We start from the raw sequence: 21,239 nt of genomic DNA, 5'->3' as shown, positions 1-21,239 counted from the left end.
GAGCAATCAATAAACTCCCTTTGTAATATCTTACGTGTGGACACTCCCTTGGCCTTGATAACATCTGCCCTCTAAAGGCGTTTGGCATGCATCTGCTGAACCCATTTGCATGGATTGTCCCTGGGTCTTCGCTGCAGCCCGGCAGGATTGGAGGCCAACCTTGGTTTCCAGGCCTCATGAGAACCAAAACATCCCTGACATCTCTCAGGCACCTCTCAATACCAGAGGTCCCCTACTCTATCTTCCCAAGATCTTTACTCATGCTTTCCCCTGAGCCTAGAATGTTCTTCACCTAGTTAAACAGTACTTGGCCCAGACATTCTGATGCAGTATGTTCTGTGCAGATTTTCTCTGGCCGAACTCCCACTCCCCCTCCCCAAATAGAAAGAAGCCCATGTCACCTGTGTTTGCCACACTGTTTCCCCATGTGTTTTCAGCATTTAATGTCATGTTGATCTGTGTGTGGTTAAGTGAGGAATGTTTGTGTCTACCTCTAGAGCAGGGGTCTACAAATACTGCAGGCCATTGTTATGGTGGGGGAGGGGATTTCCCAAGCGAAAGTATCTGTGTGTGGAGGTATAGGGCAGGGGGAGCTCACTGATGTGCAGAAAATAACAACTGACATCTAGTATGTTGCCTGATAACTGGAATAAAACAAAAAAACATGAGGGGGTGAGTATTAATTGTTTTACTTTTTGTTAAATTTATTTTCTTCCCTAACTTTGATTTGTTGTGCAATCAACTTCTTAACCATCAAGGACATTTTTTAGTGTACAGGTCAGCAAACTCTGCAGTCCATGGGTTAAACCCGGCCCGCTGCTTATTTTGGTAAAGAAAGTTTTACTGGGACACAGCCTTGTGCGTTTGTTGACATGTAGTCCTGGCTCCTTTTGCACTACCAGGGCAGAGTTGAGGAGTGTGACAAAAACTGGGAAGGCCCAAAAGCCTACAACATTTCTATCTGGCCTATTAGGAGAAAAAATGGCCACTCCTGGGCTAGACTGTGACTCAATGAGGAACCGCGTCTGCCTCTTCACCATCAACACCTCCAGTAGCCCTCACAGTGCTGGGCACAGCGTAGCATAGGTTCTGCCTTAGTCCGTTTTCTGTTGGTTATACCAGAACACTGGATAATTCATGAAGAAAAGGAATTTATTTCTTACTTTGAAGGCTGAGAAGTCCAAAATCAAGGCACTGCATCTGGTCTTTTTGCTGATAGGGAATCTCTGTGGTGTCCCAAGATGGCAAAGGGCCTCATACGTTGGGTGTGTTAACATGCCAGCCTACATCTCTCTTCCTCTTCTTAAAAAGCCACCACTTCCTCTCATGACCTATTAATCCATTAGCCCATTAATTCATAAATGAGTCAGTCTCCTCCTGATGGCAGAGCACTCTCGGTCCAATCACTTCTTAAAGGCTTCTCATCTCAATAGTGCCACATCGCGGATTAAGTTTCAACATGAGTTTTAGAAGGGAAAAATCTTCAAACCACAGCAGGTTCCCTGTAAATATTTGAATAAAATTAGTGAATGAATGAATGAGTAAATTGACAAATAGCTGCTCTAGTTTATTTATTTAATTTATGGGAAACCCTTTTCCCTCAATACATACAATACGTTCTCCCTAATATCTACAACACTTGCTCCTTCACCTCTTTCAGCTCTCTTCTCAGATGGTGCCTCACCAGAGAGGCTTTCCCTGCCATACTTCACAGCACAGCGTCCCCTGTCGATCTTTCTCTCTTCCCTGCACTGGTTTTTTTCAGAACACTTATTACCTGTCATTATACTGGATATGCATTTGTTTATCGTCTGCCTCCCCCAAGAAGAAAATAAACACCAAGAAGCTGGGAACATCCTTTTATCACCACCACATCCTCAGTACCTGGAGCATAGTGGATCCCCAGTTAATTTTTTTTTCTAGCTCTGTCAGGATTAAGTTTTAGTCATGTGTGTGTCATTTAGTCAGCAAATATTTGAAAATGAATGATCATATTAAGAATGGACTGCACGCAGCCTAGGATTTCTTTGTGTGTACTCTAGTTATTTCTTGGATGTTAACTGCCTTCCCCCTGGATCCCAAACACTGTCTTATCCGTACTGATCTTATACCCCTAAGGTCTGGATTGGTAAGAAATAGATGGCCCCAGGGATGTTGGAGTTCTCTACTACTTGCTGATCTACCATTGCCTTTCCTCTCTCCCCCAAGGCCTGGAGGCCGCCTCTACCTTAGAAGGCATTAGCAGATGTCTTTTTTATTACAAGGGAAAGAAAGTCCATTCTGGGCATGGGTGTGGGTGTTAAAGGAAGGGAAAAGGAAGGGCAAAGGGAAGTGGATTGTGAAGCGCTGGCAGGAACGTTTTGTATGTTATTTCTTGGACTTCTTGTTTTTTTTTTTGACCCCTTAGCAGAAGCATTCCCAGGAATAGAAACTGGATTTTCTGTTAATATTAGATATCCAAGACTGTGGCTGTAAGCTATGCAGAGAATGGTGGAGATGGCTTTATTTCTTTTCCAAATGACTCTCCAGAGAAATAAATACCTGAGAATTAAAGTTCCTTAGGCCAGAAAGAAGATTTTTGTGAACTAAATGGGATTCAGCAATCCTTTACAGACAGTGCAATTTGGGGTGATCTATTTATATTGAGAAACTGATAAGTTCACTCAGGGGAAGGCTAAGTTGGCTACAATTCTAGCCAACACTTCATGTGCTGAGATTGACCTGGGAGCTGTGGCTTATTTCTGCTGTTTCATTTTTTTAACATTTGCTTTTAGTAACACATGTGGACTGAGAGTGACCCTTCAATGGCATTCAGGATAACCAAGGCCAAGTAGAAAAATTTCCTAGTTACAGTCCTCATTACATTCTTGTTACCAACACTAATCTTTTGAAAAAGCAAAAAGTTTTAAGAATTATTGTATGAGCAATATTTAGTTTTGGAATTAGAAATGGGTTCAGATTCTGGCCCTGTAAATTAATGGCTTAAATGTGACTTTTAAATTCTCTTGGCCAAAGTTTCCTCATGTGCCACTTGGGAAGTAAATCATGCCATCGACCACATAGGGCTGCTGTGAGAATTAAATGAGAACGTATGTCACGCACTTAGCACAACCAGCACCCTGAAGGGGTGAGGTTGATGACAGCAGTGATGTTGCCTGTTCATGGCAAACTGTCCTTACAGCTGAGGGAGATGCAAGAGAGAGAAGTCTGGGTCACACACCACAGCCTTAATTTGAGAAACTGGTCTGTGACAGTTGGCAATTATGAGTTTGAATTTCCATACTGGGTTGGAATTTCTCTCATCTTTGCATTTCAAAGCCAAGGGCAAGGAATAGTTATTATTTTCTCATAGTAATACTTGTAAACAATTTCTGATGTGCAAGGTAGGTCAACAAATTATATGGATCCATCCTTGCATAAGGCATTTTCTCACAATGACGTGCTGTTGGGTGTCTTTACAGTAGACTTATAAGAAGTTCTCCTTCTTTGTGTTTTGCTTGGCATTTGGCATTGCATACACACACACACACACACACACACACACACAAAATTGCCATGAAAATAGAGACTTCTGCTTTGATTTCCTCTGTAGCCTGTGTCTACATCAGCATCTGTTGCACAGTAGTAGCTTAGTAACTATTAGTGGAATGAATAACTGAGTCTATTTCATATTCAGCCAATTTCTAGGAGTCAAGAGCTAGAAGAAACAAAACCCAGAGGGACTAAGAAATTCCTCATCACTTTCCATGGATACCATCCCGATCATAAGTGGGCTTTTCCCAAGGCTCTCTCTGCAGCCTATCACTTCTCCTGAGCCTAAAACCCAGATAGCCAATTATATATAGCACACACTGGATAACTCCACTTGGGCGGCACATGGGCACTTGGAATTCTAAGTGGAGAAGGAGGAGGCCCTTGTTTCTCCTTTGTTCCCTCACCATTGTATAAGCTGGAAACCCTTGACCCTTCCTGCTGCCTGGAGCCTTGCACCTGCTCCCCTGGCACTTCCCTACAGTCCCTCCCTAGTTCAGACATCCCTCTTCTCTCACTCAGAATTTCTAGCAACTACTTCAGTGGTCCATATACCCGCAATCATTTCTTCACCATGAACAGTGACTTGTCTAAACAGCAACCCCAGATAAACTTAAAAGCCAAGTCTCCTTGGCCAAGTTCCCACGATCACATGAGCTGTGGTCCAGCCACACCCCGGAACTATAAGCCTCACCCTGTTCCTTGCAGAGCTCCAAAGCTGCCCTGTTGCTTCTCTCTAGGTCTGCAAACTGGCTCTATTTTCTGCCTGGAAAGCACTCTCTTCTCCCAGCCTTTGGTTAGCTCAAGTCTGCTTTGGATATTTACGTAGAAATTAAGTGAATGCATCTTTCAAGATCTCACTCCATAGTGACCCTCCAGTGAGCCTCTCTCTGCAAATGAGCAATTTCAGATTCTCTGAAAAATTCATACAGCCTTTTTGTGTTTGTAAACATGGGTGGTTTCATTGACCTCTCCTACAGGTTGGATTACACAAAAACATGTTTTCAAGTGCTTGACCTCAAGTTTATTTTCTAGGTTGATTTTTGAAGGACTTTCTCTGGCCTCCTCTTAACCTTCCCCACCCCCAAGTCTGGCTTCCATCCTCATTGCTCTGCTACAAATGTTCTCTCGAAAGTCACCACTTTCTCCATTGCCAAAACAAATGAACTTTGCCCCCTCTTCATTCTTTCTGACTGGCGGCTACTTGAACACTTACTTGGACAGGCTGCTGCTTCTTCAAATTCTTTTCTCCATTGATTTCTGTGGTTTTTTTATTCCAGTTCCTCCCACAGTTCATCTGCTTTCATCCTTGTATCCTTTTCCCTTTCCCATCAACCACCAGCAATTCCCAGGGATTAGTTCCTGACCCTGGCCCTGGATGGATGGATAGTTAATTGGTTGGATTGATGGATGGATAGGAAGATGGATGGAATTTTATTTCATCTTTCCTCTCTCTCACCTTAGATGGTTCATCCTCGCTCATGACTTCAACAGTCATCTCCAAAGTTTGACTCCTAAATAATCTAACTTTGGAGCTGCTCTCTTGCCAAATCTACAATGCCATTGCTCTGACAGCCTCTGGATTCCTAATTCACGTCCCCTCAAACCAAATTCATTGTATGTCTGCCAAAAACTGGCTTCCGTACTCCCCACCAGCTACCCTACATTCCTTCTCTGTTTTGATACCATCAGTAGCCCAAGACAGGGTTAAAACCTTATTGTTACCTCTAAGTCTTCTTTTTCATCCTCATTTTCATTCTGTTGCCAAGTCCAGCATATTTTTCCTTGCAGTGATTCACTGTATCTCCCCACTTCGGTTTGTCCTCATTATTTCTCCCCACCAATCCCTGTCTCCACATTTTTCTTTAGTGACACCAGCCACTCCGCTCCCCTTCAAACATGATGCAGTCATTCTTGGAAGTATTTTCACATATCTGTCCCATCCAGAATGTTCTTCCCTCCCTTTTCGGCCTCCTGAATGAGACCCCACCCTTTAAAGGCCACCCCAAAGCTAAATTCCATCATGTAGCCTTGTTTTTCCAACACTTAGGCCTTTGCACACATTGGTCTCTTCATCCAGAATGTCTCCTAGCCTCTCTAAGACCAATTCATTTAAGAAATATATGTTGAACTTTCCTTATGGAGAAGATACTGGACTATGCACTGAGGATATCTGAGTGAATAAGACCTAGCCTATTCTTACAAGGAAATTCAGCTCAAGATTCCTCTCTCCTGAGATTTTTTCCCTACAGCCCCACAGGCTATACTATCAGCTTCCTCATCTGTGAGTCTGAGCACCATGTTACAACCAGCCCCTTAGATTTTGAATTCATATTGCTTGAGTCTAAGAATGAATATCTCCCTTCTGACATCTAGCTCAGTGCGTGATAGTTATTTCTTTAGGTGACTGTGTCTTTTACTGGAATGTGAATCTCTTGAAATGATACCTTCTCACTCTTGTTTCTTTAACATGCATAATGCCAAACAAAGTGTAAATGCTCAATAACTATTTGAGCAGAAGAAGAAATAAATAGATGGATATATGGTTGGATGGATGGATGGTTAATTGGTTGGATCGAAGGATGGATAGAAAGATGGATGGATTGATGGATGGATGGATGGATGGATGGATGGATGGATGGATAGATAGATTAGATTAGATAGATAAGTAGATGGACAGATGAATGGATAAAAGGATGAACAGATGGACAAATGGACAAATAGATGGATCAATGGATGGAAAATGGGACAGATAGATGGGCAGCTGCATTGGATAGATGGAAGGATGGACAGACAGATGTGTTTATGAATGAGTAGATAGAAGGACTGGATAAACAGGCAGTTCTTTCTCGGATGTCTATTTGGATGGATAGATTGATGGACAGATGGATGGATGGATGGAAAAAACTCCCAGTTATATGACACTGTTCAGATCTATAATGATTAGGAAAGAAGATTATAGTTAATTGACTAATCATATCCAACAGTGGGCTAGTATATATCTCATACATGGACTGACAATTTTCTAAAAATTAAAATTAATAGAATGCATTTAGAACAAAAGCTATACTGAACAAGATTTGTATGTGGTGATTCTGATGATCCTTAGAAATTTTAGCACTTCAAGGACCTCACTGAGAATCACTGATGGGTATATAGACTGGTGTGAACCATTTGAAATGCTGTAAAGTGAGGTTTTTCATTTAAACTAACTATGTGATATAAGCACCTACTATATCTAACATATAGACCATTTCTCTAATGATTTGGGTTTCTAAAATTTATTTGACAACATGTGAGAGCTTCTCTACATTCATATCTTAACAGGATATTTGGCAAACATCTGGCAAAATTATAAGCCATTTGTCTGTCTCTCTCAGATGCCTCATTGACACATGGATGGCTCAGCAGAAATCCATCATGTATGTTAAGCAATCTCAGAAAATGTTGAATCCCAAGGACGTGAGTGTGGCCATAAATGTTCACTAAGCCAAGTTCAGACACAAAGTCCTAACATTAGAGATGAACTCACTGGAAGCTTAATAACTGACAGTTTCCATACTCTGTCTTCCCTTTCATCTCCAGCTATAGAGCACCAGGCTGGAATGCTGGTCTTGTCTTGGATAAAAATTCTTTCTTCCCTCCCTCATTTTTTTCTTCCTTCATTTCTTTCTACCTTCCTTCCTCAACTGCTTCCTTAGCATTTCACATTTCAAAGCTTTTGTGTATATTAAATCCTTATATTCTATATTATGTATCATGTGCATTTCATTTATTGAAAGGAGAACCCCTCATGCTTTATTTGACTCAGTTTCTTTAGTGGCTACAGGACTCAATAAATGTTTGGCAAATAAACAAATTGCTATAGGACTCCCACTATTTTTGTTCATGTTACACTGTGTTGCAATCATGTATATAAATATACATGAGATCCTGTGTGCAATGAACAAAAATTAATATCCTCATTTTTCAGGTGAGGAAACTGAAGCTCGGAGACATTAAGAGACTATCCTGAGCTTACATAGTACAATAAATGATGAGCTAAAATGCAGGTTTTTGAAATTTTACCCCAGGGTCCTTCCATTTGTCCAATGTTCCTTTCATATTATTTAAGACCTATGGGGAACAATGCCATCGTTTCTGTGTGTTGTAACAGATGTGGGTGGGATCTGGAACTCGGAGTTGTAGGAATGACCAGTTATTTTCTTTCTTGCCTCAAATGCTGAATAGATGGAACCATGTATTCAAATATCTTGTAGGGTAAAAGGCATTTGGGCACGTGTTACTGTTGCGTAAAAACACTCTTTACACAGACTATATTACACAGATTATTGCTGTGTAACAGACAACCCCCAAGCTCAGTGGCTTAAAACTGTAAGCATTTGTTATTGTTCACAGCACCATGGATCAGTCGGGTTGTACTTCTGGGTTCACTGGGCTCTCTCATTGGGTAGGCAACTCTGCTGATCTTACCTGCACTCTTTCCCAGGTTCAAGCTGGCTCCAGATTGATCTAGTGTGGTCTTGGTTGGAACAGCTGGGCTGTCCTCTTTATGGTCTCTTGGAACCTCTGCTTCTCAGAACTGTTCCTAAGCTGAGAAAAACTTCATTTCTATTTTACATAACATTTTAAGAGGAAATGTATGATGAAAATATCAAACAGAACTTCAGTTCATTTGCTAAATATGTATTGAGTTTTAAAGGACAGTAGGAATGAAAGATCGGGCCATTATGTTTTGTCATGATAGAGACTGTTATTTAATATTTGAAAGCCCATAACTTGTTGTAAAGAATATACATGACACAGAGCAAGATACAAGCTTATCTGGAACAGTCTGCTGTTGGGAAATTTCTTTATTGCCCTCCTGCCCTTCATCAGATTCTGTGTTTGAAAGGCAGTCTATGCCTATTCCATGAAAGAAATATAAAGGGGTGTGCTTGTATCCCTGCTCAACTTTTTTACCCTAGATATATGGGACCTCTATTTGAAGACTATTGATTCCTGAACCTTAGACTGTCTGCCTTTTTTCAAAAAAGTTAAAAGACCCACTCACAGTGTTTCAGATACACGGGGGCACCTTAGGCTTCAGCAGAAGTGAACTTGAGTTTGGCATAGCAAAGAAATTCCTGCCTATGAAAATTGATCATGGAAGCGATACTAAGCCTTTTTTTTTTTTTTTTTTCTGGATCAGAAGTTTTTAAAAACAAGGTGACTTGATCATGCAGTAAGAGTGTGACTTTATCCTGGCTAAAAAGCAGAGGGGCCAGCCACAATGTCTTTAATTTATGTTTTTTAACATTCAGTTTTATGCCATCAGTAAAGGACTTCATTTCAGCTCTTATTTATATTGGGTAGCTCTGTCACAAACACGGAGTCACAGACATGTATGCCTCTTTGGATAGGATTTAGGCAAAGTCATCATCGAGAATAGCCCACTTCTGCCAGAGGAAATGTGCAAAGAAGCACAACCGTTGATGAAGGAAAGCATCTCAGAGGTTCATGTCGTCCCTCAGCTACTCATTGTTGAGTTCCTACTTTTATACGTTATGCCAGAACATTTTCTTTTTTCTCATTTCTGGAATTGAACTTAAGATATTTCTTATAGCTCATATGTCCAAAGAAAAGGATTTTTCATCTAAAACTAAATCTCTTGCCTTGCAAGGATGCCCACCACACTGTGCTTGTCTGAAAATGAATGCGACCACAGTAGGGCTGCCCTTACCAGCCCAGACAGAGGAGGGAAAAAGTATTTGAAAGACTCTTCATGCAAGAAGAGGTAAAAATCTGCATATCAAAAAGTAACCAGTGAGGGAAATGTGATTAAATTTGTTTTGAAAGTTTCATTCGCATAACATACCACTTTAACTACAAAGAAGTATTTGACATCTGTACATTCTGATATTTCAGAGATTTTCTATAACTTCTTTGAATAACTTTAAGAAGCTGAGTTAGGCTGGAAGATCTGTGTTAAACTCTCAGAATGCTGTGTCCAGACTGTTTCCCCTAAGACTTTAATATTCTGTAAAAATTCTAAGCATGCTCCTTGCTTGATTGCTGGCACAATGGACACCAGGTCATCTCTTAGACTTTGAGGTTGTATGGGGCCTCCTGTCCCCTTTTGAAGTCCTTGCACATATGGTACATGTTGCAGACTCGGAGTGGTCCTCATAGGATTCCATTTTGACCTCCATTTTACAAACCCTGAAATCAAGGTCCCTGGAAATGGAATAATTTGATTCATTCAAAACATACTCTTCCATGCCCTACCCTCAGCCTGGCCCAAAAGGCACATGTGGCAAGAAAACTTAGCTGCTAGCCTTTTTTCTCTGTATATTTATTTGTTCCTGTTTCAACTAGGATTCACATGGCAGGAACTTTATTAGGAAAAAGACACAGTCCGCCCCTTCAGGCAGATTCTGATGTAGAAGAAGTATTTGCTCACCCCAACTCTACCCGGTTTACCGTGGGACCTGCTGTGTTAAATGCTTGAGTTAAATCCTTAGGTTATGGGAAAAGCAAGTCTCTAACCATTGGTAACAGATCCACCTGCCTTCAGATCCATGGTAGCTCGTTTATATAATGAGATTAGAAAATGATTTTTTAACTAAAATTAAAGCATGTTTTACTGTTTTTCTTTTAAATATATCAGTGCATTAGTTACAGGTCATCCCCAACTCATGACAGCCTCATAGCTCTGATCACCAACTGTGACTCATTATTCTTGCAGTTAGCAAGCGGCTGAAGAGTCAAGATGAACAAATTCCAGACTTTAATTTTCAAGCAAGAATAAATAGACCATCATGCTTCCTTTGCTAAGCTGAATATAAAGAACTTTATGGACAAAAATACCATCAATTGTATTTTCCTTTTTTTTTTTTTTTTTTTTTTTTTGATGTGAAAGGACTTTTAGTGAAGCATTGTTTTCATCTCTTCCTGACTCCAAGTGAATCTACATCTTTTGCATGTTTCCTGCATTAAATTTTTATTGTGTGCATGAAAATCAATATTCCAGATACATGCACAAGTGCACACATTAAAATGAACATGACTTCATTTATTTCCATGATTAGACATTCAAATAAAAGTGCTTGGGTGTCTGTTTTCATATTCATAGGTCGAGATCCGTACATCAGAGGTATTTGTATAAGTGACACTTTTATTACATTCATTTCATTTGCAATATGATAGTGGATCATAAATATGTTACTTTTATGCCACCAAATCTGATTTGTAGCACTTAGCCCCTCACAAGGAGAATACTTGATATTTTATGGAGCACCTTTCATCCAAGAAGCGCTTTGCAAACATCGGGCCGGGTTCTATCCGGTGTATAAATCACATCTGTGACCCGCTGAATGCCCCACCTGCTTCGTCAACCTTCTGGCTACTACTGTAGGGGTGGAGAGTAGTTAGTGATTCCCCCACAGGCCCCAACGTGATAATGAGAACTTTAAGTTCTGGAAGAAAGAGGCTCAGGTGAACTCTGTATTGCCACATATAGGCCCTGACAGTGGACAGAACACCACATGTAGGTACATGTCTACCTTATCATTTGCAAAACAGTTATGAGGCCCCCGTCTGTGGGTTGGATCTTGTATTAAGCCCTGGGGACACGGAGACAAGTAACATGCGGCCCTTGCCTTTCAGATATTCACAGACTTGGAGGGGAGGGCTTTGATGCAGGCTTGACAGTGTTAGCTCCTCTCTTTCCTCCCCATTCCCTCCCAGGGGTGCACCATACCTGAAAGCAGCTTGTCAAACCCCCAGGTCTGGCATAGGTATATGAGTGCATATAGCAGTCAGTTGCAATCAGAGTGAAAGAAGAGGCCCACCATCAAACATCCCAGGCAGCCTTTGGAGCTGAGCATCAGATGCACACCCTACGCTCCCAGAGAAGAGAGTCATCTCCCCACCCACCATCCCACAATGCCCCTCAGCTTACCCTCCTAATTCCCCAGTGTTAGCTTCCTAATCTAGGACCAGCAGGAGCCCCCTGCCACACCCAGTAATACGCAGGCACAGGTCCCTGTAGTATGTTTCACTACACTCACTACGCTGTAGAATGTGTGTACATGGGGTAGACTCAGACTCAGCAGAGCACACTGGGTTTCCTAAGTTCTGATCCTGACTGTATCAGTCACAGGATGCATGACCTCAGGCAGGGTACTCACCTTCCTGTGCCTCCATTTTCTCATCTGCAAAATGGGCATAATAGTGATATCTAACCTATTAGGTTGTTGTAAGGATTGAATGATCTACCATGAATAGAAGGCTTTATGATAGTTGTAATGAACACTTTCAGTATTGTGGTAAATAATACTCTCATATATTAATTGCAGTACATGTAATAGTAGTGATGCCAATATTGTATTATTATTACTGTCACTGTTTTATTATATGATTAATGTCTGTCTCCTACTATAAGTTTTGGCTTCATGGCAGCAAGAACCATCCTGTGTTGCGGTGGCACGTAGTAGATAGTCAGTAAATATTCATTGATTAAATGAATGAATAAAACAATGAAGGAACAAATGAATCCACCCACTCATTTGGTGCCACTGCAATGGCTTCTCCAAGCACCATTTTTTATAGCAAGTCTCCTCTGCCACTGACAGCCACAGGCCCCACGGTAATCCCCACAAGTCCTTGGTGTTTAGGGCATCCATTTCCCCACAGAAGGGCTTTACATTCTTCCTGCATAACTAACCCACATGGGCCTTTACAGCAGTCTGCCTCCTTCCCACCTAACCCACCATCTGTGTGTCTCCATGCAGGTGCTACTGCCATCTCAGGGGAGGCTCTGAAAGGAGCTGCCTCCTCTGGAGTTGACCCCAGGTGGTCAGTGGTGGAACTGGCACTTGTTCTAATCTCCTGACTTCCCCAGCAGTACCTGTGTCACCCCTTGCCTCCCACTGCTGACCTGCAGGGGAATGAGCCCCTGCCCTGCCCCAGGAGCTGCTGACCATGAAGCCTCAGAGGGACCAATGGTCCCAAGAACCTGGACAAAGCTACCATCCCCAGGCCCCTGTGGCTTCTTGTGCACTGCGTCACCTCCATGATTCTGTTGGTTCTTGGCAGCCCTTCTCAAACACTGTGTCTGCGTTCTTCCAGAGTTTAAAACCATTGAGAGAAGGAGCTGCTGAAGCCACGTGTTTAGAAAATTTGTCCATCAACTTATGAAGCTGTATGTAATTGGGGCATTATCACCACAGGGGTTGTTCCTGCATTTTGCACGTGTGGAAGAGTTTGTGATAGTTCCAGGAGTCCTTTAGTTACATAGACAGTGGTGGTGGGACTTCGTTTAGGGGACAAAAGGACTGTGGAAAGCAGCCTGAGGTTACACCATGGTCCCCTTTGAGTCAGCTGCAAAGGGGGCTCCAAACTGGGCCCAAAGCTCAGAACATGGTACTCTGGCTTCACTGTTGTGATTTTGCAAGTGGCAGGTGCTATCACTGTACAACCCAACAGAGACTCCCAACTTGGTGCCAGCTGCAGCTCACCCCGGGCCCCTTCCCGCAGGACCTCACCCCTCCCTTGCTTGCTTGGTTCAGATACTCCATGGTGAGAGCTCACGGTGTCTCCTCTCTCCTGGTAACCCTCTAGAGCTGTGTTTGTTCATCTGAGTTTTCCAGGCCCCCGGTGGTGGATGGCGACAGTGAAGCAGAATGCTTAGGAGCAGACACGAGTCCTGAAGAGCTCCCTGTGGATGGAATTCTGGGGAATCCTTGGGTGGGTTGTTAGTTTGTTTTGTGGCCTCTCTGCACATTCCACTGAAATGCACATTGGGTTGACTACTTTCAAACATGGTGTTGTTGGGCCTCAAGTTCCTTGAGTGTAGAAACGGGGTCATCATGCCCACCTCACCTGGCTTACTGTGGCGATTTCGTGAGCTAGGATTCTTCACCTGCTGGTGCCCCAGTGGCCCTTGCTATACAATCACTAAAGGGTATGGCAGCTGCTGCTGCGTTTTAATGGAGCTGTAGGTGTCATCTCAGCTTCACGATCGACTCAAAGCAGTTCCTGGTATTTAGCAATGTGTGGCCGCCCAAAGGGCTCTGGGTTTCTTGGTGGTGTTGTTTTGTGATGTAATTCACGTAGCATAGCATTCATCATTTTAAACTGTACAATTCAGTGGTGCGTAGTGGATCCACTAAGTTGTGCCGCCTTCACCAGTAAGTCCGGAACATTTTCATCTCCTCAAAAAAGAAACCCTGAACCCGTTAGCACTCCCGATCCTCCCTCCCCACCAACTGGCCCCTGGACCTGACAACCACAAGCCTACTTTCCGTCTTTGGATTGGCCTGTTCTGGACATCCATATAATTAGAATCACACAATGTGTGGCTTTTTGTGACTGGCTTCTTTACAGTATATGTGTTAAAGCTTCATCTGTGTTGCAGCATGTGTCCATAATTCATTCCTTTTTATGACAAATAATATTCCACCATAAGGACATCCTAGATTCCGCTTCTCCATCATCAGGTGATGAACATTTGGGTTCTTTCCACTTTTCAACTGCTGTGAGTCACGCTGTCATGAACATTCATGGACAAGTTTTGCATAGACACATATTTTCAGTTCTCTTGGGTGTACACCGAGGAGAGGAATTGCTGGGTCACTTGGTACTTCTGTGTATAACTTCGTGAAAAGCTGCCGAGTCCTTTTCCTCGGGGTTGTGTTTCAGAAGGACCCTCCCTGCTTAGATTTGACTTTGTCATTAGCTAAGGAAGGCCATTGGCAGAGGCAGGGGAAAAGAGGGGAGGCTGTCACCTGAGATCCTGCGCACTCACACACAAGCCTTCAGGCATTCCCTCCCTTCAGCAGTCCAGGCTCCACCTCACAGAGAGCCACCATGCCGTCTCTGCCACCCTGCATGACACCTTCCCCCTCATTGTGTCTGCTTTGCCCACCGGCTTCTTTGCATTCTCTCTGCTTTGAACCACGATATCCGCTCTCACCCAACGTCCTGCACTGGCTGGGAGGGATCTGGTCACAGAGGTCTCGAGGGGCCAGTCTGCACTGGGAAAGAACACAGCTGAGGCTGCGCTACCCACTCATTTCACCAGTGATCTAGAAATTTTCTGAGCAATGAGCAGCGTCATTTCAGAGTCCTGGAGGAAGGAAACCGTCTAGAAGGGTATTCTCTTCAGATCTGTTGGTTTCCTTAGGAATAAGTAAGTGAGTCCAAGTGAGGAAAGAACTTCTCAACCATGTGAACTTGAGCATATTTCTTAGCTTCTCCAAGACTCAGTTTCTTCATCTGTAAAATGGGTTTAAACTTGCCTACCTGATAAGGGGATCAAGTGAGATACTGTGATACCATGTTCAACATACTCAAAAAAAAGGTTCCTTTTCTCCCCAGCTGCCCTCCCTGCTGGTTAGGTAGGAGTGGCTTGTACAGACACTGATTTTGTAGTACGACTCACCTCCCTTTTTTTCTTTACTCCCCCTTCTCACCCCTTGCTCTTTCCTTTCACCGCTTCCTCTCTCCTCCTGCTATTGTCTTACTCTGCCCTCAGCTCCCACCCCAAACATGGGTGTTCTCATGGTGTGGACACAGGGAACTGCCAGTTCTCAAATCACCCGTGTGCTCTTAGGGAGGCAACTCAGGCCAGATCCTCTTGGGCAGATCAGATTATGCCCTGGGTCATTTTGCAGTGCAGATTCCCAGGTCACGGTGGTGGCAGGCCTAGCCAGGCAGCGTCCAGCCTGGCACCCACGGGGCCCCCAGGGAACATGGACTGCCTGGAGGGGAGTGGCCTGGTCTGGTTTCACCTGTCTGCCTCCCAGGGTTTCAGTTTCTTTCCCCACGAGATCCTAGTCAGGGGCTAGAGCTTTGAGTTACACTCGGTTTTGCAGTCATACCAGAGGCCTGTGCTGCAGCAGGAAGCACGGGCTTCCGTAGCACTGTGTCCTGGGCCCTGACTTTGTGCCTGGTACCGTGCTTGGCCCGGAGCATGCAGAGGGAAAGCACACACGCCTGCTGTGGGTCCAGTGTTCCGGACACAAGGTGGAGTCGAGTGGCGACCAGCGAATAAGGGAATAAATGGTTTTCCAGGCTGAAGGTTTCATACTGTATCAATTATTATTTTTAAGTAACTTCATAGACCAAAACAGATAACATGGCTCATACAGAAAGTTTAGAAAGAAGAAAAACACGAAGGGACAAAAACCATCATCCTTATCTCCTCTCAGATGAGTTCCCTCAAAAGTGCCAGTCACTTAATTCAGAAACCTAAAAAGCAAAGACACCAAAATGTGTAACTAGGAAATACTAATTATGAAGCAACAGGAGCTTTGTTCAGAGACCTGACCCTTCCCTTACAGTGTCACTCAGGGCATCCCCTTTGAGGGTAAAGCTGTTGGAAAAATCCTTCTCTCTTCAAGAGATCCAGTCCACAGAAGAAGTTCTCTCACAATAAGCCAAGACTCGGAGCCTCCTGGGTTGAGCCCAAGCTTTCCAAACAACTGACAGGCACATGCGTATACAGAAAGACACACCCAGCTCTCTGCCGGGACTCCCCGGCTGCCAAATCCCTTTTCCAGGGAGGTGTATTATTACCCCCTCTTCCCACTGTTTCTGTCCCAAATATCAAATGAGCTTAAGGCAGCATCGGGAGGTGGAACCTCCCAGCTCAGGAGCACAGGCCCAGCCTTCAGTGACCCTTGGTGTGCCTTCTCTCTCATTTCCAGCTGTCAGGAATGACAGGAACAAGAAAAAGAAGGAGACTTCGAAGCAAGAATGCACAGAGAGCTATGAAATGACAGCTGAGTTGGACGATCTCACAGAGAAGATCCGAAAAGCTCACCAGGAAACTTTCCCTTCGCTCTGCCAGCTGGGTAAATACACCACGGTAAGAGATACTCCTGCCCAGGCTGCTGGGCGTGTGGAAACCTTGCACGTGAATGTGTGCAGAGATACACACACACACACACACACACACACACACACACGCTCTGCACTGGGCCTGGCGGGGACTTGCATGCTAGCTGGCCGGGGCTATGTAGTAGCCACTTCCCTCTGTACAGTAGCCTTTGGGCGTGGGCAGTCAGTGAGTAGGCTGAGTGCCACCTCCCTGCAGTCATGCACACATGCATTCACGCTAGATGCATTAACTGAGCATTTGCTATACGACAGGCTGTGTTCTAAGCCCTGGCAACATGAACTATTGAGTGCTGCTCTCAGAGACTTTGATCTGGTGAAGGAAACAAAACCAGTGAAGCGTTACATGGGTCATGACAGACATCTGTACAGAGAGACCCAGGGGCACAAGGGCCCGATCTTTTAAAAATCCCAATCCAGCTGTGAAATCCAGCCAAGATAAAGAGGCCCTCTCCTGGGCCAAGGTCTGCCTTCTGTGAGAGGACATGTACCAAACCCCTAAGCCAGGGCCTAGAAAAGTTCAGGGTAGGCATGCCCCATGCCCTGTTGAGTGAATGTTCCCCCTCTGCTTCCCAGCCTTCTGCTAGGAATGACCTTTCACTGAGATTAGAAATAAAGAGAGAGAAGGAGGAAAAAGAGAAGTGGGTGAATAAGGTAGGAGGTGTATGTTGGCTGGTCTAGGTTGTGCCAGTGGAGAGGTCATGAGGTGCTTTAATTTTTCCAAGTGGTTTTTGCGTATATTATGTTCACTGATGTATATTTCTAACTTGTGGCATGTAATAGACACTCAATAGATATTTGATGAATTAATAGGACTAGAATGTTGTTCTGGCCTCTTTAAAATCCTTAGGTTGCTCACCTACAATGCTATAGTAAACATACTTTAAAAAAGAAAATTCCAAATATTGTAGCACTTGGTGGTTTGGTGACTGGTATGCTAGAAAAAGGATAGCATGGGAGGTCCTGAAGATAAAAAGACAAAATAGTGATACCAGGAAGGAAAAACCACAGTGAGTGGAGGGGCTTTGCAGCAGTTCTTGGTGAGCATGCGGTGTGGTGCGCTGGGATGTTGGTGCCACCATGGTATCTGTAACACGAGAATGGTGACCAGGAGCAGGCCCAGAGGGGCACCTATGGGAACTGATGCCAGCACACGCCTAGGTGACTTCTCAGATGAGGATGAGGCTACACAGTTGGGTGGCACCAGCTTCTGAAGGGCTGGTACCCACCTTAAACAGATAAGTCCCCTGACTAAGCCCAGAGGCTTTGGCTCACTGGAAGCAGAGGTAGAACCTTGAGCAGTACTTCTCAAAACTCAGTGTGCATCTGATGCGTCTGGTAATCTTTTTACAATGCAGGTTCTGGTGCAGCAGGCATGGCCTAGGGGCATTTCTAACAAGCTGCCCGGCTACTGATGCTGCTGGTCTGCAGACCAGACTCTGAAGAGCAAATAAGCTGGGCTTTGAGAAGCAAGACCCAGGGTGGCACCCTGGGGCCCAGCTCGCCCATTGGTGTCAGCCAGGAGGAACACTGGCATGTCTGCCAGGCTGAGGGAGAGGCTCGGCTTAACCTCAACCAGTCTTCACTGAGCTCGGGGAGCACTGTCCAATCCCAGAGCAGGGACACAGGCCAGGACAAGACTGGACACTATAAGGGAGCTTTCATTTTCACCTGGGAGAGAAAGTGGAATGTGACCCCATGTATCCAGAACAGAGGCCTGGAACCACACGAATGTACTTCAAGTCCTGCTCAGCCACCATCAGCCCCGTGACAGTGAACAAATTACCTAACATCTCTCAGCCTCAGGTTTCCCATCTCTAAGTGGGAATAATGTGAACTAGTTGGGAGGATGAAATGAGACAATTTGTGAAAAGCTGCTGTGATGGGACCCAAATATATCTACCTAGCAGTGGAGTGGCAGAAGCGTCATCCAGCCGTGTGTCTTCTACTGGCTCTGAACTGGGACCTGGCCCCTATGCTGGGTGCATCTGACAATATAGAAAAGTAACATGATGAGTAACCAATACCAGAAAGTATGCCATTTATTTCTTTCAGAAATACTTACTAATTGCCAGCCATTCAGTGGCATTTCAGGCCCTGTATTGGGCTGTGTATCAAGGTGGGGGTGTCTTGACCTAAGAAATGAGGGAACTCAGGCTGGCACAGTGGGAAGGGACGAAAAGAGAAGATGAGAGGAAACAGGCATTGTGCAGTGGTGGACTGTGTTGAGTTGACAACGAGTGGGAAGTGAGAATGGGAAAAGCCTGGCAGAGTCTTGAGTGCCACTTAAGGAGTCTGTATTTTAGTTCGTAGATAATGAACAGTAATTGATGGGTTGTGGTCAAAAATCTTTATTATCATTATTACATCTAATATTTATTGAGCATTTGCTATGTACTAGGGACCATGCTAAGTACTGTAAGCATACTAATTCTTTTACTCCTTGTGAGGACTCTATGAATTGAGTTTCATTGCCCTCGTATTACAGGTGCGAAAGCCAGGTACAGAAAGCCTAGATAACTTTCCCCTTTCTCTCAGTCAACACGTGGTCAGAGGTGAGACTTGAACTTGAACAGCCTGACTCCAGGGCAACTCCTTTAACCACTACACTATACACAGAATCCCTCGAGAGGGTTGCCAGAACGGGAGAACGGAAGCTGGGGCCATTGGAGGCATCTAGCTAGGAGGAGAGAGCCGTGACCCAGGAATAAATCAATCTTGTAGCTCCAAGAAAGTCAGAGGAAAAGAGATCAGAGTAGGGAGGTCTTCCTGAAAGAGGAGACTTTTGATCCAGGTCATGAGGTGAGAGACTTTATATGGCAGTACCTAGGGCCACTAACTGCTACATCGGGGCCCCCCTCCGTCTCCTCCAGGTGGTATCTTAGCACAGCTAAGTCAGTCCCCGGACCCTGACTCACCTAGTAACCAGGTGAAACGGCTCCCACTCTAGCTTGGAGGAGGGCAGGACAAACACAACGTACAGCGTTTGCCCCTCCTGGAACGCGCGCCTGGTGTGACTGGGGGTTCCTACAGGGTGGCTCACATGTGAGGCACTGGCACTCCTGTGAACGGTCCCTCACCACTGATGAGTAGAAGCTGGAGAGGTAAATCCCTCGGCTTCCTGATTCCTTGGGCAGGATAACTCTTAGGTATCCTCTAAAACATCTCCCAGAGTTTCCCAGCTAGATCGAGCCCTGACTGCCCGCAGTGATGAACTCCGCTGGCCGCCTTCCTTCCCTGCCCACTCTGCTCTTCCAGTGCTTCCTGGGATCTCCTCCCACGTAAACCACCGTGCATTCCAATTCTAGTCTCAGCCTGGGCTTCTGGCCTGAGAGAGAGAGGCTTCCCAGTGGGCCTCCAGAGCCCTTTCCTATCCACCCCAATATCGGGGTGAGTCACCCCCAGTCCTCAACTGGGGCCCACCCTCCTAAACACTTTGTGGAGACTTTTTTTTTTTTTTTTTTGAGACGGAGTCTCGCTCTGTCACCCAGGCTAGAGTGCAGTGGCCGGATCTCAGCTCACTGCAAGCTCCGCCTCCCGGGTTTACGCCATCCTCCTGCCTCAGCCTCCCAAGTAGCTGGGACTGCAGGCGCCCATCACCTCGCCCGGCTAGTTTTTTGTATTTTTTTTTAGTAGAGGCGGGGTTTCACCATGTTAGCCAGGATGGTCTCGATCTCCTGACCTCGTGATCCTCCCGTCTCAGCCTCCCAAAGTGCTGGGATTACAGGCTTGAGCCACCGTGCCCGGCCAGAGACTTTTTGTTCTTCTTTCGATCAGGCAGGAAAAACAGAAGCACAATTTTATCTCTAGAGCGTGGCCCTTTGCTACTGGGCATCCTTCCAGAGGCCTGCTGCCCACCGCGGGGTGGAGGGCGCTCTGAGCCAGTCTCGCGGCTCACCGTGCTCTTCATTTCTACTATCTCTCCCCAGATCTAGCTGTGTTTTTATTGTGAGCCACTTAAAATCCTTTCTGGAAGTCGGTGGTATAAATAAATAACAGCAGCCATAACACATTCTCTGCAAGCTCTTAGTTCCGAGTTGAGCATTTTTAAAAAGAGCTTTTTTTAGACCGGCAGTTGCTTCCACGGCAAGAAACTTCCTGTCATCTTCACCAGAGTGGCATCCCTGTCAGATGCCTTTGGAATTAGTGGGCAGAGAGGAATAAAAAAGGCAGCCAGCTGCGCATCTACAGATCTTTGAAAGAGTACTTCCTTTTTCTTCCCTAATTAGGGTAGATTTGGGACAAATGGTTGGGTCCCAGGAGGCCGCAGGAATGGATGGAAGAGGCAGAAACATATTCCCACCACCCCCACCTCAGGCCAGGGCAGGGCACTCACCCACAAACTTCAGAGCTGTTATCCCTGGGAAGGTTTCTACCCAATGACCCTCCGCCGCCATAAAAGGAGAGGGGGTGGATTCCCTGTGGAAAGGTGGAAAGCAGGAGAGAAGCTATTTATAGACGAGCTTTCCAAAATAGAATCAGGACTGAACCAGAGGCACCATCCTAGCTCTGAGGACGTGTTCTCCATTTACTTAGGGTGAACCCTAGTCACTGTCATCTGGGCTTTAGGGCCTCCTAAATTCGAGTTCAACTCTAACCCCTGCTACTTAGGAGTTATCTGACTTTAGAGAGTGACATCATCATGTGTGCCTCAGCTCCTTCATCTGTAGAACGGGAGTTTTAAACACATCCACCTCCTGCCTGGAGGGTTCCATGAGAAAACTGTATGGAGCGCCTTGCACAGTTTCCGGCGCAGAGGAGGTTCCAAGAGAAAACCGTATGGAGCGCCTTGCACAGTTTCCGGCGCAGAGGAGGTTCCAAGAGAA

At 45.0% G+C, this 21,239-nt stretch overlaps 1 protein-coding gene across 2 annotated transcripts in view; it reads left to right on the top strand.

The window, feature by feature from the left end:
* The window catches only part of RARB (retinoic acid receptor beta), a 254,988-nt gene that overhangs the window by 210,200 nt on the left and 23,549 nt on the right, over positions 1-21,239 (top strand). For both annotated transcript variants that reach the window (XM_023207282.3, XM_023207281.3), the window contains exon 4: positions 16,224-16,384. In XM_023207282.3, coding sequence (XP_023063050.2) covers positions 16,224-16,384 — 161 coding nt within the window. The remainder of the gene's footprint in view (positions 1-16,223; positions 16,385-21,239) is intronic.

This window comes from Piliocolobus tephrosceles, chromosome 2 (genome assembly GCF_002776525.5).
Source record: "Piliocolobus tephrosceles isolate RC106 chromosome 2, ASM277652v3, whole genome shotgun sequence".
NCBI classification, from domain to species: Eukaryota; Metazoa; Chordata; class Mammalia; order Primates; family Cercopithecidae; genus Piliocolobus; species Piliocolobus tephrosceles.
Note: the sequence above shows the minus strand (reverse complement) of the source record. Positions and strands in the feature narration are given on the sequence as shown.